The sequence below is a fragment of the Brachycentrus maculatus genome, unplaced genomic scaffold, assembly GCF_059751285.1.
Source record: "Brachycentrus maculatus isolate JH-2025_06_01 unplaced genomic scaffold, ASM5975128v1 h1tg000020l, whole genome shotgun sequence".
Lineage (NCBI taxonomy): Eukaryota > Metazoa > Arthropoda > Insecta > Trichoptera > Brachycentridae > Brachycentrus > Brachycentrus maculatus.
The window spans coordinates 349,271-374,076 of NW_028280774.1; the positions used below are offsets into that span (position 1 = coordinate 349,271).

Genomic DNA, 24,806 nt, shown 5'->3' on the forward strand with positions numbered 1-24,806 from the left:
AGTCACGTAGCGCGTTTTTATTGTTTTAGTGCGAAAAGCAGCGTTTACACGAAAAGCCATATTCACACGGGTCGAAATATATGGATTTTTTTTCATTTTTATTTTTAAATTTTTGTTTGTTTGGGTGAAATAACTTTAGATTGACAATAGTTTAGTGAGTATTATCAATAGTTAAGTGAAATTCACATTTTTATTTGTTTGTTTTTGTATTTATAAATAGTGTTTTGTATTTTCGCAGAACTAAAATATTGAATTTTTTATATTATTTGACTAACATTGAAACCATTTTTGTGTATTTTTAAGTATTTTACAAAAAATATTAAAAAATGGATCAACCATCTACATCAAAGCGGCCAAGAGTGGAAAATGTGAGTGATAGTGATGAAAGTGAGATAGAATACGATTCAATTAGTGAATACGAAATAGATAGTGATATGGAAACAGACGATGAAAGTGACAGCGAAGACGACAATATGTTCCAAGAACAACCACCGCCCACTCTACCTTCAACTTCGAGACGTTGGTCAAACACGCCAACGCAAGCCCAAGAGATCCTTTTTACTGGAAGACCAGGTATAAAAATTGAAATTTCAGGGAGAGAACCAATAGATTACTTCAATATGATAGCCAATGATGACTTCTATAATCTTCTTGTCCAACAGACCAATCATTATGCTTTGGAAATTATGGCTCATTCTGAAGGAGATAAAAGCAGAATAACTCGTTGGAATGACCTCACCACAGAAACATTAAAAGTATGGCTGGGGCTTTTACTGCACACGGGAACTATTCGATTGCATCGCCTCACGGATTATTGGAAGAAACATCATCTCTTCAATCTGACAGCATTCTCACAGTATGTCTCGGGATAAGTTTTTTTTTAATTCTTAGATCATTACATTTTAAAAATAATGAAGCGGACACCACTAGTTTAGGGAAAATAAATCCACTGATACATTTTTTCAACGACCGGATGAGTGCAATTTATGCACCCAATAAAAACTTGTCAATTGACGAGTCTTTGGTACTGTGGCGAGGGAGGCTCGTTATGCGGCAGTACATGAAGGGGAAAAAGGCAAAATATGGCATCAAATTATATGTATTGGGAGAATCCAATGGTTTGGCACTAAAAATAATTGTGTACGGTGGTTCAGCCGACCAGGAGTTGAGTGGAAAGAACCACACCAGTAAAGTTGTCCATAAGCTCATGGAAGGGAGCACCCAAGTCGGTCACTCCCTTTTTATGGATAACTATTACAATAGTGTCCCTCTGGTAGAAACCTTATTGAGCCAAAAAACATATGTTACGGGCACTTTGCGAGCTAACAGAAATTTAATCCAAATGAAGTTTTAAAAAAAATAATTTAAACTGGGGAGTCTGTGAGTCAGTATACTGATAAAGGTATCTGCACAACCAAGTGGAAAGATCGCCGAGAAGTGTTGGCCATATCTTCCGAATTTGATGGAGAACTAACAAAAACAACAAATCGTCATGGAAAGGCTGTTGTAAAGCCCAAAATGATAATAAAGTACAATAAATTCATGAGCGGTGTTGATTTCCACGACCAAATGTTAGCGTACTACCCAATAAGAAGAAAAACTTTGCGGTGGTACAAGAAATTGGGCATACATTTGTTTCAGACAATGTTATTAAATTCTTTTTACTTATTCAATATGAATAGCGAAAAGAAAATGAGTCTATACGATTTTAGACTTCAAGTTATTGAAAAACTCCTCGGCCCTCCTCCCTCAATGCAAATATCGAAACAGGAAATTATTTCACACCTCCCAAGTTTTTGCTCGAAAGACGATCGCGGCACAACGAAAAGAAGACGGTGTAAATATTGCTGGAGTGAAAAAAAGACAAGAAAAGACTCCATATTTTGCTGTCTTCAATGTCCAGACGGACCAGGATTGTGTCTGGAACCATGTTTTCGTATTTACCACGAAAAACAATTCTGATCACATTAGTTTTATTTACTTGTTTGAAAATATAAGAAAAAAATCAATTGTTCTTGTTTTTATTTGGAAAAAAAAACAATCTTCCTTGTACATATTTGTTTGACACAACATCTACATAAAAAAAACATAGTTGCGAATAAGTTCTCTGCGGAAATGTCATTCAATTCCACCTGAAGTTCAAATATCACTGGACACTACTTGTAGTAGCGCTTCGGACGGATGTCGACCGGAAATGATGCGTGCGGGGAGGGGTGAGGATAGAGTAAGAAGCGTACTATACAGCGTGTTTATAATTTGTCGTTATATTATGGGGAAAAAAAACAAAGAATGTTTAAAAAAATCCAGATAGTGAAAAACAATATAAAAATCAAATAACGTTGTGTGAACAGTATGGACAGTAAAACTTTTTTACCTCATGTTTATGTCTCAAACATATAAATTCGTCGCAAACCACACACGTTATTTTGTTTTTGTTTTGTCAGATTTGCAGAGGTCGAAATTATAGCGACTTATCTTAGGGGAATTCTTCCCCCATTTCATCTGCAAATAAGCTAAATGCCTTTTGATGGAGCTTATTATGTGATTTTAATCTGCTTTGTTTTCTTGCATTATCTTTTACGAGCTACATGGTAAAATACTGAATGAATTTTCTTCTTTAACGTCTGTCATTTGGTTTCCATTCCGAATTTTTATATAATAAACGTAAAAATGCAATTGCACCAATAAATGTCAGTAGATAATATAAATTAATTATAATTCTTATAAGAACGACAAAAATCACTCTGTATTTGCCAAATAACGTTAGCGTATCGGGAACACAATGAACACGCGTGCAAATTGACGATGTACCACCGATGACTAAACTGTGGGGATAGATAGATTATGATGCCGCGTGTTGGAACGGCGATACGCGAAGACAAAAATGCGAAAAATGAATGGAAAAATTCAGCAGAAAAAATCCAATTTTGTTTGTTACTTTTTTAACATTATGAGGTACAATTACTATTGAAATTTATACTCCCTTTGGAACGGGATAGTCAAAAATTATAAACAATCTTTCCAGTAAAAAAAATTGCACGTGTAAACATAGCTTTGATTCGCTCGCCCTTGAAAAAATAACTGTCCTTCTATACCTGGGATGAAGTTACTTCATTTGTAATGGCATAAAAGGGTGCGGACGGTATTCTTACCTTGATTTCAATTCATTTTACATATTATTTACTTACTTTAGAAGAGCCGAATATTCTCAGCGTGACATGAAATATCTTGTAATTATAGTTAGCATCGAACGTGTTAATTATTGAATAAATTGAATTGAATTCAATTGAATTGAATTCAATTGAATTGAATAAAGTTTGTCCCCTCGGTCATACCCTCCATTATGTCATGCAAGAGACCTACTTGACGTATTACATAACCGATCCATCTTGCACGCCTTTCCTGAGCAGGTGCATTCCTCCTTTGATTTTCCAATTTGTTCAAATTATATAACATATTGTAAACTTCATATTATTTTTTGACATCTCAGCATGGATGAAGAAGAATATGGAAGTCAAGAAAAAAGGCAAGCGAATCTTTTCTTCCTTGTCGAAACGTGAAAAATTTAAGAATAACGTTTTGAGTATATCAAAATAACGTTTTAAGTCAAAAGATCGTTTTGTGTAATTTAAAAATAACGTTTTATGAGTCTCTAAAATAACGTTTTAAGAATGTCAAAATAATGTTATGAGAATGTCTAAATAACATTTTGAGTGTGTCCAAATACTTGTTCACAAATCTGGATTGTCTCCAATTATAGGAGTTAATTTTCATATTATTTTTTGGCATACAGACCAATGTTCTGGATATTTTCAGGATTATGGAAAAATACCGCGCAAAAATCGATAAAAATGCGTAGTCAAATACACATTGCTAACTGACGTGCTGGACGGTAAAATTCCTTGTAGTTCCGTGTAGTGGACAAACGCCCATAGGATGAATAATCCAGTGTCTCAAAGCAATAGTAATAAACTGCTGTAGATAATTTATTTTGAAAATTTATTTAAATAATTTTCAGGAGCTTCAAAGAGTCCTGTACATGGATCCTGAACTGACGTACCTGAAGGATGTGGACCTCTCGTCAGCGGGAGAGAAAGACAAGCCCGTATCGTACGACGGGAAGAACGGAGTCAGGTATTGGTCCATTTTTACTTTCCAATATTTTAATATGAGAAAATATACTCATCAAAACTAATTAACTAACCAACCATCACGCCGCTTCACCGCAAGGGTAAGCAGAGAGAATAGAACACCACACCACTCTGTCTTTGCAAACACTCTTCGCCTCTTCCACGTTCACGCATCTCTTCATACATACCCGCCGATTATTACGACTCCTAACCTGACCGCTTTCAAGTATTTGGCATACCTGATGGTGCCATGTTTTTCTCGGTCTTCCTCTGCTCCTTTTTTAAATTACATTCGCCTCATAAATTTATTTCACTGTTCTTTCCTCACATATACTCATTTAAACCTCTAAAATGCGATTGCCCTATATAACGATCACAGTCATCAAAAGCTATGTTTATAAATTATTATGCCTGACTAAATTCTCCTTCTTTAAACCCTTATCCATACCCAATGGTGCATAGGGCACTGCATCATATAAATGCAGTGTTGTCTTGATCATTAACACATGAAGGAAAAGTCCGTCCATCAGCCCTACATTTCAGGTACCAGTCCTATTTAGTGTAGTGTACTATTTAGTGTATTATTATTTTTGAGTACTGATGAATAAATATATGAGTGAAAAAATCACTAATATTTATTTGATCCCCCCTGGGAATCGAACCCGGGACCTCCAGAACAGTACCCGAGTACAGTACGGTACACTACGGAGGCGACTAAGGCTAGGCACGATCAGATCAATCAGAACCTAAAATCTGGTGGTGTCGAAAGTCTGCGTAATCAGAGGGCATGTATGACTAGATGTATGGATGTGAAGGAGGCGAGGAGTGTATATTAGGACCGAAGAGTGTGGCGTTCCATGCTCTCTACCTACCCCTTCGGAGAAATGTCTGCGAAGTCACCCCTGCGGAGTCACATCTCTAGTGTGTGATAACATAGTGCATTAGTCCCAAATCTGGTATATAATATAATATAATGTTTGGGGATGTGGTGACGAGGAGGAAGACGGTCTGATCAACGGACGGAGTGTCTTCGTGATGCGGACGCGGGTGCTGGACTGGAGATCGTAGCGAGGTCTTGATGCGGCGGTCTCGTGACGGCGACGGTGTTACTTGGCGGATTCCCGGCGGAGGAGTGAGAGGTCGATCTTCGTAGTAGCGATTCCGGTGGAGGAATGAGATGTGTGGAACTTCGTAGTCGCGCTCCCGGTGGAGGAATGAGATGGTGAGGCAGAAGCTGTTCCCCTTTTATATCGTTTGGGAACTCTTTGTTCCTTTGTCTCGGTTTAGGATCAAAGTCTGTTCACATGTTAGTCAAAACAAATCCAGGTTGCCTTTCACTAGACGTTGCACTTCTTTTGTTCTCGGTCGGTGACTCGTTTGTACTGCGAGTTGCAGTGATTGCATTCTGAGAATTCGCTCTTATTATCAGTAGGGTTGAGTGGCTTGCTGACCACTACATACCCCGGGCCCAGTGAAAAAGTTTTCACGATTCGTTATCCGTCTCTGTTTGAGTGATTTTCCCTTCTTCTTTGCTGTGTGCTTTTCGTCCACAAAATATTAGAACTGAATGTCGTTCGTCGTTTGCCTTGTCGGCAAAATGTGTCATACGGTTATTAATAAATATAACACTCTTCATTGTTGTATGCTGACGCTGTTTTTCTGAATGAAACGCTGACCATAGCATTTGATGTCATTCACTCTGGCGCGTGTCGTTTCAAGTTGCATTTTATTTGCCCATTGTTCTTTTAATCAGCTGACTCGTACTTTCATTTCTTATCGGTATTATATTATTATATCCTGTTGCTTCGTCGGCGTTTTTGGAATTGTATTTCGCAATAATTGAGTTGCCTTGTTTGTTTTTGTTTCTGAGTTCGCTTCGAAATATTTCTTGTAAATTAATTTCCTTCATTGTCCTAGGTCGAGTTAAAATCTTGCATTGGCTGACTGATTGACTCAGGTACGAACCTCATTCAGAAGTTTGACGTACCGAAGAGTATCGTTCGTTACAACGTGTTGTTTATGATGTGTCTTGTCGTCTCCATGTGGCTGAAGTTACGAAGAGTCCTTTGAGGAGCCTGGAGCGATCCGTGTGTGTCTGCAGTTATCCGAAGAGTCGTGTGAATCGGTGCGTCGAGGCGTAGACGTTCGGTAACTGAAGAGCACGGATTCATCTGGATTAGGTGATTAATCAAGCTTCGTGATTATTTCACCGTCCAGGTATCGGTTGCGTTTTCGCTGTCCACACGGGGAATTGTGTGGAGTTAGCGGTGATCGGTCGATGTTGAAAGTCATCGTTCGGCCAATGTTGAAGTTCGTAGTTAGGCTGGTGTTGAAGGTCATAATTCGGCTGCTGCTCAATCGTTGAAATTTCAGATGTTGTGTTGTGATCTCATCCCTCCACCAGGGGGTTTAGTTTTGTCGGGACAGCATGGCGGGGTCCGAGCGGTTTCTCTCGGTGGTTGCTCCGCCGGTGTGCTGGTGTGTCCGAGCCATCTTGTTGAATTTTATGCTGATGACGATGATGGTTCCGATGTCGATGTTTCTTGATCAGAAGGTTGTTGCGTGTTCTATAGTCGGCAGGTGTAGTCGGCACACCACGCTGGACGATGACGTTGGTTGCTTCTCGGAAGGTTGCGTGTGTTCTGTAGTCGTCGGGGTCACCACTTTGGGGATGTGGTAACGAAGGACGACGGTCTGATCAACGGACGGAGTGTCTTCGTGATGCGGACGCGGGTGCTGGACTGGAGATCGTAGCGAGGTCTTGATGCGGCGGTCTCGTGACGGCGACGGTGTTACTTGGCGGATTCCCGGCGGAGGAGTGAGAGGTCGATCTTCGTAGTAGCGATTCCGGTGGAGGAATGAGATGTGTGGAACTTCGTAGTCGCGCTCCCGGTGGAGGAATGAGATGGTGAGGCAGAAGCTGTTCCCCTTTTATATCGTTTGGGAACTCTTTGTTCCTTTGTCTCGGTTTAGGATCAAAGTCTGTTCACATGTTAGTCAAAACAAATCCAGGTTGCCTTTCACTAGACGTTGCACTTCTTTTGTTCTCGGTCGGTGACTCGTTTGTACTGCGAGTTGCAGTGATTGCATTCTGAGAATTCGCTCTTATTATCAGTAGGGTTGAGTGGCTTGCTGACCACTACAAATGCATGAAGTTAACAAAAGCAACCATCAGTCCCATCTTTACTGTATATGCATGATGATGTCCCTCATATGCAGGTGCATACGAGTATCGTGCGACGGCACGCAGCTGGCATCGGGCGACCGCGCGGGCAACGTGCGTATTCACGAGCTGAGTACCATGCGGGAGACGTGCCGGCTCGAGGCGCACAACGCGGAGGTGCTCTGCCTCGAGTACTGCTCCGGGAACGGGAAGAGGCTGCTGGCCTCCGCCTCGAGGGACCGGCTCATACACGTCTTTCACGTGGACGAGGTATGCCTTCATTTGTTATATAATTATGCTAGATAGTGAATCTAACGATGTTATGTTACTCTTAAAGGACCCCCACATTCCCAGGTCCGGATTAGAAACTCGTGGATTCCATTTGGGCCCATCCGTTAAAAAAAACTTTTCTTTGATGTGAAGTTACTATGTCAATATTAAAATGCAGCATTAAAAATAATATTGCAAGACAGGACCACACAAGATGTACCCCAAGAATTTTACGATGCAGACCTAAGGAGAACAAAAAAAGTGTGGAAGACCCCAAAAGAATGGTCTGACGACATAGTCGCTGTGGGGGGGTAGAAACTAGCTGCAAGCAGCAACCTACTGGAGGAAATGGAGGAAATGGAGGAAAGCCTATATCCAGCAGTGGAGGACAGAGGTCTCATGAAGGAGAAGATTAAAAATGAATGTTAATAATAATAACAATGTGTTATTGGCGGTTTTGTTCATCAACCCTAGTTATACTCTGGCTGCCTGCGGTCCGACCCTCAGTATACTAATCCCAAGTAGCCGCAACACCCAATTTCCATCTGTACAATGTTTGCAGGTGTCTCTCGCGCTCTACCTAAAGTAAGCAAATAGAACGCTCGCAAGCGTCTCCCGCTCTCTACCAACAGTATGGAAAAGGACCCTAATTATACTCTGGCAGTCTGCCGCCCGACCCTCAGTATACTAATCACAAGTAGCCGCAACACCCAATTCCCATCTGTACAATGTTTGCAGGCGTCTCTCGCGCTCTACCTAAAGTAAGCAAATAGAACGCTCGCAAGCGTCTCCCGCTCTCTACCAACAGTATGGAAAAGGACCCTAATTATACTCTGGCAGTCTGCCGCCCGACCCTCAGTATACTAATCACAAGTAGCCGCAACACCCAATTCCCATCTGTACAATGTTTGCAGGTGTCTCTCGCGCTCTACCTAAAGTAAGCAAATAGAACGCTCGCAAGCGTCTCCCGCTCTCTACCAACAGTATGGAAAAGGACCCTAATTATACTCTGGCAGTCTGCCGCCCGACCCTCAGTATACTAATCACAAGTAGCCGCAACACCCAATTCCCATCTGTACAATGTTTGCAGGCGTCTCTCGCGCTCTACCTAAAGTAATCCAATAGAACAAAATGTTTATCTGTTTTCCACAAAAAAATTGGTTCAATATTATTGACAAATCAGAACTCAACCCCTTACAGCCCAATGTCGAATCTCATTTGACATGAATTATTTCCTAGTACGTATGTATATCTCTATGTACTGGCAATTTTCCGAAAAGGGTTTGTTTTGAGAGTGTTGATCTTTGTTTTAAACTTACTTTGATTGGTGATTCTTTTGGCAAATTTTACTTTTAATTTAGAGTCGATATATCGATTCTCAGCACTCTAAAACACCATATTGGCCATTTTGATCTTGGAGGATGTCTCAATTTTATTGATAATTTCTATCTAGGACTACAACTTCGTGCAGACTCTGGACGACCATTCCTCTTCCATCACGGCGGTCCGCTTCCTGACCACGGAGAACAGCCTCCAGATGGTGTCGTGCGGGGCCGACAAGACCATCCTGTTCCGCAGTCTGGTCGAGGTATGTACGCCAGACCGGGGGCGCTCCGGCTCTTGGGGCCATCTGACCGTTGACATCCGTGGCCAATGTGACAATGATAATAATAAATTTGGGTAATTTTCGTGAAATACTACCTCAAGCGCGCTTGCAAAGTGTTCCGTCATTTTCAACAGATTGCGCTGTCATTTTGTAAAAAAAAAAATAATAATAAAATCATTTTCATGTTCAAATGTGCCAATTATAAAAATAAAAAATTTGATGTTTTATGTAGCTCCATTTTCATAAAATACTATCTCAAAAATGCTTGTAAAGTTTTGCATACTCACTTTCAATAGATGGCGCTGCAATTTCGATCAAAAAACTGCATATAGGTCACAACTCGCCGGATAGTCACAGCGGATAGGAAAACTCCTACATGATATGCTCACATGCTGTCTCTTTTATATCGTGGGTTGTGTCACTCTCTCTGCTTCGGCTCTGTTGAATATTGCCAATGAGAGAAGCCTGATGTGATATTCTAACACACTGGTTTACTGTGCCCACTCTCTCTACTTCGGTTCTGTTGAATTTTGCTTGTGGGACAAGCCTCGCTGAATATGCTCACACTGTCACATTGTGCCTCTCTCTCTTATTCGACTCTTAAATATTGCTGATAGAAGAAGCCTGACACGATGTGCTTTGTCACATTGTGCTCTTTGCTCTGATTTGGCCCTGTGGAAAATTGCTGATGGGAGAGCCTTACTGAATATAGCATTGCCTCACGCACTGTCACATTGTGTCCCATTCTCTGCTTCGGCTCTGTTTACCATTGCATGTTGTGCCCTCTCCCTGCTTTGGCCCTGTTTAACACCGCCCCCCGTTGCAGTCCCCCGGCGGAGGCCCGGGGCAGTTTGTGCGCGGACACAACTGCTCGGCGCGCAGCACGCTGTACGACATGGAGGTGGACAACGGCGGGCGCCACGTGCTGGCCGCGTGCCAGGACCGCGCCGTGCGCGTCTACAACACGCGCTCCGGGCGCCACACCAAGACCTTCCGGGCCAGCCCTGGGGACGAGGGCAGCCTCATCAAGGTGAGCTACTCTCATAAGTAATAATAATTGTATCATATTCACAAAGTTATTTCTACATTTAGGAGTATTTTTTTAATTTGAACCCGACCGGATATAATTTTTTTTTTTTAAATATATCGCTCACTCCTTTCAACAACGTCATAAATCAAAAAACTTGATTTTTCAGGAGAACGTTTTTAAAGTTAAAAAATATAACACAATGTATTAAAAATAAATATCAAGCCACTTATCGAATTTTTTACTTTGCAACAGATCTATTTACGTAAAACCTGAAGGTTTTTTCTCCATTTGAAAAATATTTAGTATATTTAAAAAAATAATTAAACAATACCTTTTCTTCAAAATGCAAAAAACAACACTTTCTGCCCTGTAACGGGTAAATATTAAGTTTTAAAAATGCCGCTTTTTCTGGGATATAGTAAATTTTCTGGGCACTCCAAAAACATGCACAACTGAAAATTGACGATTTTTGATTTATGACGTTCTTGAAAGGAGTGAGCGATATGTAATACAAATATACTAATTGAATACTATCCCCTAAAGTAAAAAAAGTTGCCCCGCCCGGAGGAGAGGTGATATGATTTGTCAAACAATGATGCCCTTATATTTTGCACCTGATAAAACGAGAACAAACAAAGAAATAATTTTTAAATACAGAAAAAGTAAGCACGTACTAAACAGGTCGGTTTTTGTGGTATAAATCATAACGCTCGCGTTTCACTCATACTTTTGAGGCATCAAAGGCTTTTAAATTAAACCGAGTTATAAAAATAGTCCGCCTCCGTAGTGTAACGGTCAGCACGCTCGGCTACCGTTCTGGAGGTCCCGGGTTCGATTCCCAAGGGGGGTAGAATAAATATAAGTGATTTTCTCACTGTAATATTTATTCAACATTACCCTGGACTGGCACCTGAAGCGGAGGGCTGATCACCTTTCCTTCATGTGTAAACGATCAAGGTAACACTTTGTTTATATGACGCAGTGCCCTATGCACCATTGGGGTGCGGATAAGGGTTTTATTATTATTATTATTATTATAAAAAGTACTCCCTAGAGCCATTAATTTATAAACACCTTTTGCCATTTTTAACAATAGAATGCCATCTGTATCCTTCATTGTGTGATTTATTTTGTCAGGTGGTCCTGGACAAGAGTGGCATTTACGTGGCGACGTCGTGCACCAACAAGTCGCTGAGCGTGTACGACTATTACTCGGGAGAGTGCATGGCCACCATGTACGGCCACTCGGAGCTCGTCACCGGACTCAGGTGAGGGCTTCTTGCTGGTTTCACCCGTTTGTTTGTATTTTCACCCGTTGACGAGAAAATGTGAAGTTCTCAAAACTAGTTGTTTCCGCGGTGAAGTGATTAGCATTCTACGTGGCCTACTGTCCTGGGTTTGATATTTATCAGGGTCAGTCGAGTGCATCGATGATCTAAAATTTTCCCAAGGGCCGCATGCAGACCGTCGAAAATATAATAATTTTTTTTTAAAACGACGAATTTCATACTTATTTTTTTTTCAAGTATTATAAATAATTTGAATGCAGAGATAATCAGAAAGTACAATACAGGTAATCGTGAAATAAAAACATTACACCGACAAAAAATGTTTTTTTTTTTATATATATTTAAAATAAACCCTGATGATGACAATGTATTGTTGAAACCGGTAGGTTGAATTATATGAATAAAAAAAGTGGTGAAAACAAAGTCTATTAACTTTATAAAGATATTATAAAATGTACCACTAAGTATCAGCTGAAAACATTAAAGATATAGTATTTTATACTGATATTCTCATTTTTAAACTTGTAATTGTAGTAAATACATGTAGGCGTGTAGCTACAAGGTACTGCTACTGCCAAGTTGGCAACACTGAAATATGCGAATTCGCCACGGAGATTCCCGAACGAATTCAACAAAAGCGGCCAACCGAAGCGAGGAGACGGAGATTCGCCTGCATCGCTTGGTTCTGACGGACGTGTATTTAGCTTCACATTTTAATTCAAAGTTTCATCAATTAATTAGATTAAATTATAATAGTTAATATCAATAGTAATTAAAGTGTCCGCCTCCGTAGTGTAATGGTCAGCATGCTCGGCTACCGTTCCGGAGGTCCCGGGTTCGATTCCCAGGGGGGTTTGATAAATATAAGTGATTTTTTCACTCTAATATTTATTCAATATTACACTGGACTGGTACCTGAAGTGGAGGGCTGATCACCTTTCCTTCATGTGTAATCGATCGAGATAACACTGCGTTTATATGAAGCAGTGCCCTATGCACCATTGGGTTGCGGTAAGGGTTTTATATATATTATTATAATTAAAGTGTAAGAACTTATATCAATAAACGATCTGTAAGTAAGAATTCTTTAAATATCCTTTTCTGGCTTCCCGTTTGAATAACACACACAAAAGATGACCAAATACATATCACCAGGAGGAGAAGGTTAATGATCAAATTTAAATATCTGATGCAGTGCCCTACGCGTCCGAAGAAGAATGTGAGGAATTGATGGGTGATTTTTTCATTGCAGATTCACGGCGGACTGTGAGCACTTGATATCGGCCTCTGGAGACGGCTGCATCTTCATATGGAGGGTGCCGCACGACATGGTGGTCACCATGAGGGCCAGACTGGCCCAGCAAGCCATCCGCCAGGGAAAGTGAGTTTATATGCTAATTTACTCAGTTCATACTTCGGTTAGTCGAAAGAGTTATTCACAACTTTATTGTGATAACCGACAAATATTTTTGTGAATAAAATAACTTGCCAATTTACTATAGTTTAATAAAAAAATTAAATCATGTTTTCAGGCATCTTCCGGTATGTGAAATAATTAAAGTAGATATATTATTTTATGACATCTCAATAAAGAAGATTATGGAAGTCTGGGCATTTACGGGGCTGACGACCGACCGTCATAGTCAAGTTTAAGTGTTCACTTTACTTACTAACTTTTAACCCTTATCCGCACCCAATGGTGCATAGGGCACTGCATCAAATTAAGGCAGTGTTATCTTGATCATTACTTACATAAAGGCAAGGTGATCACCCTTGCGCTTCAGGAACCAGTCCAGGGTAATACTACATAAATATTACAGTGTAAAATCACCAATATTTATGTTCAACCCCCCTGGGTATCGAACCCGGGACCTCCAGCACTGTAGCTAAACACGCTGACCATTACACCACGGAGGCGGACAATCACTTTACACACGTATAACATTCACCAATTCTACCCATTATTGACAACCACACAACTCAAATACTTGGAAGTTCTGTTACTAAAGTGGGGAATTAAACTAGTCTATGGCGGGTCGTCAGCCCTATGAATACCCATATTCTCACTTCCATATTCTTCTTCACCTATGTTGAGATGTAATTTAAAAAAATGTTACTGATTATATAAATCTGTTTGATATCCGATCCGACCCTGTAATCGCGCAACGCCTGATTCCAGACGCCCGCCAAGCTCCAATGGGGTGGCCCTGGACAGCGAGAGCGACCGCGCCGGCTCGCCCATGATGCACGGGCACGGCATCGCGGAGGACCCGCTCGTGCTCGCCACCAGAGACACTCCGTCCAGGGTGGCCATCCCGCCGCTAGAGTGAGTACCAACCTGACAAACCAATGTTGAATTCTTTCCAGTATGTCTTCTTTTCTTATTCAAACCCTTATCCGTACCCCACTGGTGCATAGGGCACTGCATCATATGAACACAGTGTTACCTTGATCGTTAACACATGAAGGAAAGGTGATCAGCCCTCCGCTTCAGGTACCAGTCCAGGGTAATATTAAATAAATATTGGAGTGAAAAAATCACTCACATTTATTTGACCCTCCCTGGGAATCGAACCCGGGACCTCCAGTACGGTAGCCGAGCGTGCTGACCATAACACTACGGAGGTGCACAATCCAGTATGTAAGGTAGAAAAACCGAGTAATCGGCGTTTGGTCGTTTAAAACGCCAGCTAGTCACTTCTTGGTAGTTGATGTGTTGATGACCTCGATTGCTTTCAGCTTGGGGCGGCTGCCTCCGTGGGCGCAGAAGACTATAGGCGGAGAGGCAGCGTCGGCCGGCGTGCTGAGCCCGCCGCAGGCCGTCGTGCGGGGCAAGTGGGCCATGCGGGCCGAGAAGAACGACTACCTGCCCGACTACTACATGGAACCAGGTACCGACTAACCGCCAATCTGGGTGCAAGTTTGTACGGGGCCCTGGTGATGCTGCCCCGACGCTGTAGCGCCTGTGCTATGTTTGTATGGGGAACGTGTGTTTGCACTAATTACGTGCATTCATGTCTCCATTAGTTGCTCCTCAGAAGCTGCGTTTTATTCTTCTTCAAACCCTTATCTGCACCCCAGTGGTGCATAGGGCACTGCATATAAACGCAGTGTTATCTTGATCGTTAACACATGAAGGAAAGGTGATCAGCCCTCCACTTCAGGTACCAGTCCAGGGTTATATTGAATAAATATTAGAGTGAAAAAATCACTTATATTTATTTGACCCCCCCATGGAATCGAACCCGGGACCTCCAGAATGGTAGCCGAGCATGCTGACCATTACACTACGGAGGCGGACATAGTATACTGTACTTAAACTAACCATTTATTTTTGTCTTCAAAACGGACATATACCAATTTTTATGTAATAGTATGTATATTCAAGAAAACACATTTTTTATAGTTTTTACGTATCAATACAAAAAAGGAATGTCGATAAAGAAAATAAAAGGAAATAAATAATATGAAAATGAAAAATTATGTTGTTTTATTATTTATAAAACATAACATTTTGAGTGTGTCCAAATACTTGTTCACAAAATCTGGATCATCTCCGGTTACAGGAGCTATTTTTAATTATTTTTTCACATCTCATCAAAGATGAAGAAGAATATGGAAGTCTGGGCATTTAAGGGGCTGACGATCGTCATAGGCTGGTTTAAGTGATTTCTTTACACACGTGTAACATTCACCAATTCTATCCATTATTGACAACCAAACTACTCAAATTCTTGGAAGTTCTATATATGTATATAAATATATATGAACCAATTTTGAAACATTGTTCTTGAATCACTAGTACTTCAGTAGAGACATCTATTGGTGAGACGAAAAGAAGCTTTTTATTTAGCAGAAACTCCTTTATTAGTACGTGAGGTCCGAATCCTGAATTATAATCACACACATGAGAAACGCCAGAAAATATCATTTTCATTTTTATTATTTAAGCTTATAACTTATACACAACTCAGATTTGTGAACAAGTATTTAGACACATTCAAAATATTATGTAGAATAGAAAAACACCGTATCTCATGAGAAACTTGTATTTTATTTTTTCAGAACGGCCCATGGAATCTGACGGGTCTAAAGACAGCTCGCTCGACAGCGGAACGGACACCCGGATCTACTCGGAAACCACGCAGAGCATGACCGATATCAACAACAAACAGGTACGCGCCAAATTAGTATCTGTCACTACTAGTAGCAGTGGTTTTCGGGAGCACACATTTCGGCACCTATCCATTCTATTCTCTCTGCCTACCCCTACAGAGAGCGGCGTCATGGTCGGTTAGTTTTCTTTTTTAATTTGAAAACGTTCATTGTACATAATTTTAGTTAATGTTTTTGTCAAAAATAATTATTTTTCTTTTAAGTTTTGATTTAAATGAAGACATGTCGCTCACTCCTTTCAACAACGTCATATATCAAAAATCGACAATTTTCAGTTGTGCATGTTTTCGGAATGCCCAGAAAATGTACTATATCCCAGCAAAAGCGGCATATTTTTAACTTAACATTTACCCGCTACAGGGCAGAAAGTGTCGTTTTTGCATTTTGAAGAAAAGGTGTTGTTTAATTATTTGTTTTAAATATACTGAATATTTTCCCATTGGAGAAAAAACATTCAGGTTTTACCTAAAAAGATGTGTTGCACACATTTAAAAGTTCAATAAGTGGCTTGATATTTATTTTTAATACATTTCATTATAATATTAAACTCAAAAAACCATCTCCTGAAAAATCAAGTTTTTTGATATATGACGTTGAAAGGAGTGAGCGATGTGTTATGTTTATTTTTATTACTTAACGCTGTTTTTTTTGTCTTTTTATTCTTTGTGAATCACATATAAAATGTCAATAATGTGCTAATTTTATAAATTTTACTCATATGATAGTAATGTAGTAGAAATTGCATTTTTTTTCTTCATAATTCCATTATTCAATAATGTATGAACATTACCGGTCCATTGAATAAATATTAGAGTAAAAAATACACTTATATTTATTTGACCCCCCCTGGGAATCGAACCAGGGACCTCCAGAACGTTAGATTACTGTAGAACTGACCATTACACTATGGAGGCGGACTAACTAAAGTTAATAATAAAACCCTTATCCGCCACCCCAATGGTGCATAGGGCACTGCGTCATACAAACGCAGTGTTATCTTGATCGTTTACACATGAAGGAAAGGTGATCAGCCCTCCGCTTCAGGTACCAGTCCAGGGTAATATTGAATAAATATGACAGTGAAAAAATCACTTATGTTTATTTTACCCCCCTTGGGAATCGAACCAGGGACATCCAGAACGGTAGATTACTGTAGAACTGACCATTACATTATGGAGGCGGACTAACTAAAGTTACTTTATCAATATTACTACTATGTAGCATCAAAAATAGGTTTTTCCATAGTTAATTTGTATATTAAAAGCATTGATAACTTTGTGGTGTGGTAATATAACTCTCTCCTTATCATTCATCGTTGACTTTGTGTAATTTGTGTGCTGGTTTCGGAAAATCATTCCATCATCAGGTCATTAAAATAAAAATATTACGATCTGACATTTGTATAAAAACATATCACAGTTTATTTCCTTTGTCTCCGTAGTGTAATGGTCAGCACGCTCGGCTACCGTACTGGAGGTCCCGGGTTTGATTCTCAGGGGGGGTCAAATAAATATAAGCAATTTTTAAACTTTATATTTATTCAATATTACCTTGGACTGGTACCGGAAGCGGAGGGCTGATCACCTTTCCTTCATGTGTTAACGATCAAGACAACACTGCGTTTATATTATGCAGTGCCCTATGCACCATTGGGGTGCGGATGAGGGTTTGAATGAAATGAAATTATTTCCTTTGCACAATATTGACATTTAAATTTTTTCCCCCGTTTTTGTTGTTCATTCTTTTGTTTTTTTTTCTCATTTTCACTTCACCTAAAACTGGTTTGGTGGTGGTCCTTCTGCGATAACACTCTCCCAAATAACAAATAACACCCAAATGCGTCGCTGTATGCGCGCGCAGCTGAAACCCGGCGACCGCAGGAGGTCGGAGCGACCTAGGTCACTGAACCTGTCCATGCTGGGCGACATGCTGCGACCGCTGGAACCCAAGCTGGTCCTAAGATCGCCCTATTCGCCGCTAAGGGCCGCGCCGTCTGCCATGAGAATGCCGTTTGTCGAAGAGACGATCGATTATCCGTGGCTGGCGGCCAATCGCGGCAAGGTTATGATGAAGGCCGAACGCGATTACAACGAGGTTTTTGTTTGAACAGTTTTGTTTGCTCGCCTTTTGCTTGCTATGTGTTTTGTTGTTTATGATTTCGTCCAATGCTTACATGGTTTGATAATGCAACAGCTAGGTTAGGTTAGATCAAGTAAGGTTAGGTTAGAAGAGACGATTGATTATCCGTGGCTAGCAGCCAATCGCGGCAAGATTACGATGAAGGCCAAACGCGATTACGAGGTTTTTGATTGAACAGTTTTGTTTGCCCGCCTTTTTGCTTGCTATGTGTTTTGTTGTTTATGCTTTCGTCCAATGCTTACATGGTTTGATAATGCAACAGCTAGGTTAGGTTAGGTTACCTGTAAACCTGTGAACCTGTAGTTCAAGTGAGGTGAGGTTAGGTTAGGTTCTTATCTCTGCCAATGCTTACAAGGTTTGATAATGCAACAGCTAGTTTAGGTTAGTTCAAGTTAGGTTAGGTTAGAAGAGACAATCGATTATCCGTGGCTAGCAGCCAATCGCGGCAAGGTTACGATGAAGGCCGAACGCGATTACGAGGTTTTTGTTTGAACTGTTTTGTTTGCCCGCCTATGCAAGCAAAAGCTTGCTATGTGTTTTGTTGTTTATGATTTCGTCCAATGCTTACATGGTTTGATAATTCAACAGCTAGGATAGGTTAGGTTAGGTTAGTTCATGTTAGGTTAGGTTAGAAGAGACCATCGATTATCTGTGGCTAGCGACCAAACGCGGCAAGTTTAAGGAAAACTTTTTATAATGCATTATTTCTTATAATTTTAATACAAATTTATTGACGACACTTGACTTAAGATGTCCCTGTAAAGATAGAATTATCCTTTGATTGAAATATCAACTAAAATCAGTTAGAAATCTAAACTTTAAATCCCAGGTGTAATGTTTTATTGAGTTATTTTTTCAAGTTTTCTTTTAATTTATCACATTTCTGACCTAGACACACGATAAAATACGTGTATAATAGTTATATGTACCATATTTATTGGTAAAACAGTAAAAGTTATAATTTTATGAATTTGAACGCCTTTGACCTTCTAACACTTGAGTATTATGATTGGTCAGACTGATTTTTACCACAAAAATCAATCTGTTTAGTTGTGGTACCTTTATCTTAATTTAAAAATTATTTCTATGTTTGTTCTCGTTTTATCAGGTGCAAAATATTAGCGCCTCGTTGTTTGACAAACCATATCACCTGCCCTCCGGGCGGGGCAACTTTCTTACTTGCGGGGATACATTCAATTAGTGTCTTTGCATACATATTTTGAAAAAAAACTGATATGCGAATGGGTTAAGAATATTTAGGTGGTATTCTTTGAAAAATTCATCACGCATTTAGCTTATATGTAGCTTTTAATTAATGCTTCAATATTATCTTCAAATCTAATTAAATGTTATCTTGTGTGATCCTGTTTATGCTTTGTGTTTGTGTGATTCACCTCTGTAGTGTAATGGTCAGCACGCTCGGCTACCGTTTTGGAGGTCCCGGGTTCCATTTCCAGGGGGGTTCAAATAAATTTAAGTGATCTTTTCACTTTAATATTTATTCAATATTACCCTGGACTTATACCTGAAGCGGAGGACTGAACGCCTTTCCTTTGTGTGTTAACGATCAAGATAAGACTGCGTTTATATGATGCAGTGCCATAAGCACCTTTGGGTGCGGATGAGGGTTTGAAGAAGAAGTTTGTGTTTGTGATTTGGTTGTTAGTTACATATCATGCAAGTTGTCACTATGTTCTGTACATGTGTTATTACCTACAGATTAAAATTTTACAAATCGCTTACTCCTTTCAACAACGTCATATATCAAAAAACTTGATTTATCAGGAGATCGTTTTTAAAGTTTGAAAATATAATCAAATGTATCAAAAATAAATATCAAGCCACTTACTGAACTTTTTACTGTGCAACAGATCTTTTTAGGTAAAACATGAAGGTTTTTCTCCATTTGAAAAATTTTTAGTTTTTTTAAAAAAATAATTCAAACAATATTTTTCTTCAAAATGCAAAAACAACAGTTTCTGCCCTGTAGCGGGAAATTTTAAGTTAAAAATATGCCGCTTTTGCTAGAATATAGTACATTTTCTGGGCATTCCGAAAACATGCACAACTGAAAATTGACGATTTTTGATATATGACATTGATGAAAGGAGTGAGCGAAATGTCCGTTGTAAATTTACAAATGTCCCATGAATATTCTTCTTCTCCTAACCCTCATCCGCACCCAATGGTGCATAGGGCGCTGCATCGTAAAGAAGCAGTGTTCTCTTGATCATTTAATACATGAAGGAGAGGTGATTAGCCTTCCGCTTCAGGTACCAGTCCAGGGTCATATTAAATAAACATTAGACTGAAAAATCACTAATATTTATTGTAACCCTCTTGGGAAATGAACCCATAGTTTTGCAATCTGTTAAAAAAAAACTAATTTTGCCACAAGCATGGTTTTGCAAACTGTTTTTAAAAAATTACCTTTGAAACATGCATGGTTTTGCAGTCTGTTTTTAAAAATTACCTAGCCTCATGCATGGTTTTGCAATCAGCTATAAAAATGGCCATGTATGGTTTTGCGATCTATAAACACATGCATGCCACGTGCCTTTGCCACACGCATGGTTTTGCAATAGTAAAAAAAAACACCTTTTCGGGTAATATATTCAAAATTAAACCAGGTTATTGGATTAAATTCTTCTTTTATTTACATATATCGCTCATTCCTTTCAAGAACGTCATAAATCAAAAATTGTCAATTTTCAGTTGAGCATGTTTTCGGAATGCCCAGAAAATGTACTATATCCCAGCAAAAGAGGCATAGTTTTAGCTTAATATTTACCCGCTACAGGGCAGAATGTGTTGTTTTTGCATTTTGAAGAAAAGGTATTGTTTTATTATTTTCATAAATATTTTTCAAATTGAGAAAAAACCTTGAGGTTTTACCTAAAAAGATCTGTTGCACAATAAAAAGTTCAAAAAGTGGCGTGGTATTTATTTTTAATACATTGTATTATATTTTTAAACTTTAAAAACGTTCCCCTGAAAAATCAAGTTTTTTGATTTATGACGTTCTTGAAAGGAGTGAGCGATATATTATGAAAATATGTGACGCGTTTCGTCATATTAAGACATTATCAAACTGATGAACATACATATCTTCATAATATATATGTAAATAAAAGTTGAATGGATCCAATAACCTTGTTTAATTTTGGAAATTATACCTAAAGATTTCAAATGAAATTCAACCAACTGTCTGGAGTTACAATAAATAAAATAATACCTATTGCCACATGCATGGTTTCGCAATCTGCTAGAATATGATTTCGCTCATGGCCGCACGCACAGTTTTGCTATTACGTTTTTATTTTATTTTTTTGTTTTTTGTTCCCTTTTTTGGATATCCAGAACGTGTCCAATGTCACCAAACTATCCCGGAGACTGGATAGGGTGCGCCACCACACGGACGACTCGTCACTCGGCAGTTTTAAATACGAGGTAATTGAACATTGCACACCACTAAGTACAGTAATTGAACATTATGTACCATTTATTATTACGGTTATTGAAAATTGTGTACCATTTATTATTACAGTTACTAAACATAGTGTACAATTTATTGTTACAGTTAGTGAACACAATCTTTTGTTTATTATCATCATTATAAACATTGTATTCCATTGATTATTACGGTTATTGAAAATACTGTACCATTTATTATTACAGTTACTAAACATAGTTTACCATTTATTATTACAGTTAGTGAATACAATCTACCGTTTATGATCATAGTTATTGAACATCGTGCTCCATTTATTATTACAGTTATTGAACACAGTGTACCATTTATTATTACAGTTATTGAAAATTGTGTACCATTCATTATCACAGTTATTGAACACAATCTACCCTTTATTATCATAGTTATTGAACATTGTGTTCCAGTTATTATCATTGTTATTGAACATAACGTGCCGTGTTTTATTACAGGTAATTTTGTATCATTTGTTAGCATTTGTGTATCATTTATTATTACAGTTATTGAACATTGTGTAATATTTATTATCATGGTTATTGAACATAATGTGCCATTTATTGTTACAGTTATTAAATATTGTGTATCGTTTATTATTACAATTATAATATTTGTACCATTTATTAATACAGTTATTGAACAGTATGTACCATTTATTATCATAGTTATTGAACATATAGTACCATTTATCATTATAGTTATTGAACATTGTGTAACATTTTGTTTACTATAGTTATTGAACATTGTGTAACATTTTGTTTACTGTAGTTATTGAACATTTTGTTACATTTTGTTTACTATAGTTATTGAATATTTTGTAAAATTTTTTGTCACAGTGATAGAACATTGTGTACTATTTATTATTACAGTTATTGAACGCGATGAACCATTTATTATGAAGGTTATTTTATTTTTAGTTTTTTTAAATTGAATTTTATTAATCACCTGTCGATGAAAACAACTGTAGTTTTTAAAACTAGTCATTTGTAATGAAACAAAACTAAATTAGTGTTATGATACAAGGGTTTAATTTTAAAAAATAAATTCAGCATGCCATTTAACAAAGTCAATACCGAATCGTACGCCATCAAATTCAACATTTTGCACCACTAAAAATTGTAGAAATTGTTTAAAAACGGGCTGTAATCGTAATACTGTTGTCGTATTCCGTTCCCGAGGTTCATGGTTCGACCGCCCACCCTACCACATCTCAATTCCTATTTTCAAACTACTGTACAAACTTGAACTTGAACTTGTACTTTTGAATATTGTTTAGTAGATAGTGTTTTAGTATTAATCAGTCTTGATAAAGAAGCGGTTAGCTTGGAAACCGGTAGACATTATAATCTTTTTTTCAAACCCTTATCCGCACCTCAATGGTGCATAGGGCACTGCATCATATAAACGCAGTGTTATCTTGATCGTTACCACATGAAGGAAAGGTGATCAGCCCTCCGCTTCACATTATAATTACCTAAGTTATAATAAAATATTTATAGTGATTTTAAAACAAAGTCACATTTTAATTTCATACTGTACAAACATTTGTATGAAAACGATATTATTTAATGCCGTTTTACAGGATCACGAGTCTACAGAGCATGACGGCGACATTGAAGACATTTCGGACGGCGAGCGGACCTCTTCTTCAGACCACAACACTCGGGCTTCCGACAGGGTCATCTACTACCCGGATAACATTGACGACAACACTCCGAGGTAAGGAAGTCCATTATTTGGTGTATGGGGCCATTTCAAAACACCACATCGCTCACTCCTTTCAAGAACGTCATAAATCAAAAAACTTGATATTTCAGGAGAACGTTTTTAAAGTTTAAAAATATAACACATTTTATTAAAAATAACTATCAAGCCACTTATTGAACTTTTTACTATGCAACACATCTTTTTAGGTAAAACCTGAAGGTTATTTCACAATTTGAAAAACATTTAATATATTTAAAAAAATAATTAAACAATACCTTTTCTTCAAAATGCAAAAAACAACACTTTCTGCCCTGTAGTGGGTAAATATTATGTTAAAAATATGCAGCTTTTGCTGGGATATAGTACATTTTCTGGGCATTCCGAAAACATGCACAACTAAAAATTAACGATTTTTGATTTATGACGTTCTTGAAAGGAGTAGGCGATATAACAAAATACTTATAGTGATTTTTAAACAAATTTTAATTATACTAATAATATAAATATCTCGATAATTGAATACCGCCATTGCAGTGAGTATACGGTGAACGCCATGGACGTGGAAGAGCTTCGCCAGTCGCAGCGGAAGGCCAAGAAACCCGTGCTTCCGATCCCCATGGTCACCGTGTCGGCCACCTCCGTAAGCGGCTCCGGCCAGGACTCTGACGAAGACGACGACGAGGTAGGCTTCCCAAACTATTATAGGTGTCTCAACATGATATGATCATTCTTTTAATATGAAAGAAGATGGAATTCTGAGCATCCCAGGGCTTACGGCCTGGCATTTGGCTGGCTTAAGTGATCACTTCATACACTTCGCTCACTCCTTTCAAGAGCGTCATAAATCAAAAATTGTCAAATTTCAGTTGTGTACGTTTTCGGAATGCCCAGAGAATGTACTATATCCCAGCAAAAGAGGGAAATTTTTAACTTAATATTTACCCGCTACAGGGCAGAAAGTGTTGTTTTTGCATTTTGAAGAAAAGGTATTGTGTAATTATTTTTTTAAATATACTAAACACTTTTCAAATGGAGAAAAAACCTTCAGGTTTTACCTAAATAGATCTGCTGCACAGTAAAAAGTTCAATAAGTGGCTTGATATTTATTTTTAATACATTGTATTATATTTCTAAACTTTAAAAATGATCTCCTGAAAAATCAAATTTTTTGATTTATGACGTTCTTGAAAGGAGTGAGCGACTTGTGTAACATTCATCATTCTGTCCATATTAAACATCCACATTGCATTAATTTTATAAACCTGTATATGTGCAATGGCCTTGGGTGCCTTCCACATGCGGGTAGCATTTTATATAGATTTGGAAGAGATTTAATTTGACTGATGGCACCATCAGTTGATTTAGCTTCTAAGACTGAGGAGCATATCTGGCAAGAGTCTACAAGATGGAATAAGGAACACCAGGATAAGGGAAATATGCGAGATGGAAGATGTCGTTAGGTGGGGAAGGCAACGAAGGAGACAATGGTGTGAGAATGGAACCATCCAGACTCCCCCACATTGCATTGCACGGCCAGCCCCAAGGTAGAACGACTCTCGGGCAGACGATCAAAGAGATTAAATGGCAGCTGTGAATCGACATCGCAGCAGGACAATTCCTTTTAAAAACACGCCACTAGGCATAAGACCAGAAGACCAGCAGAAGACCAAGAAGAAATATAAAAATAAATACATACAACAATGTGTCCTAATTGGATGGAATGGGCCACTATGGGTAGAATGGTGAATGTTACACGGGTATAAAGTGATCACATAACCAGCCTATGACATGTCATTAGCCCTATGAATA

General features: G+C 38.6%; 1 protein-coding gene across 1 annotated transcript in view; it reads left to right on the forward strand.

Moving 5' to 3' along the window:
* LOC148313106 (uncharacterized) overlaps positions 1–24,806 on the forward strand; it is a 206,770-nt gene that overhangs the window by 152,384 nt on the left and 29,580 nt on the right. The window contains exons 10-22 of the mRNA XM_088267889.1: positions 4,019–4,134; positions 7,350–7,563; positions 9,017–9,151; positions 9,996–10,199; positions 11,337–11,467; positions 12,741–12,869; positions 13,668–13,814; positions 14,228–14,379; positions 15,554–15,663; positions 17,525–17,758; positions 21,164–21,253; positions 22,873–23,009; positions 23,532–23,679. Coding sequence (XP_088124015.1) covers positions 4,019–4,134; positions 7,350–7,563; positions 9,017–9,151; positions 9,996–10,199; positions 11,337–11,467; positions 12,741–12,869; positions 13,668–13,814; positions 14,228–14,379; positions 15,554–15,663; positions 17,525–17,758; positions 21,164–21,253; positions 22,873–23,009; positions 23,532–23,679 — 1,947 coding nt within the window. The remainder of the gene's footprint in view (positions 1–4,018; positions 4,135–7,349; positions 7,564–9,016; positions 9,152–9,995; positions 10,200–11,336; positions 11,468–12,740; positions 12,870–13,667; positions 13,815–14,227; positions 14,380–15,553; positions 15,664–17,524; positions 17,759–21,163; positions 21,254–22,872; positions 23,010–23,531; positions 23,680–24,806) is intronic.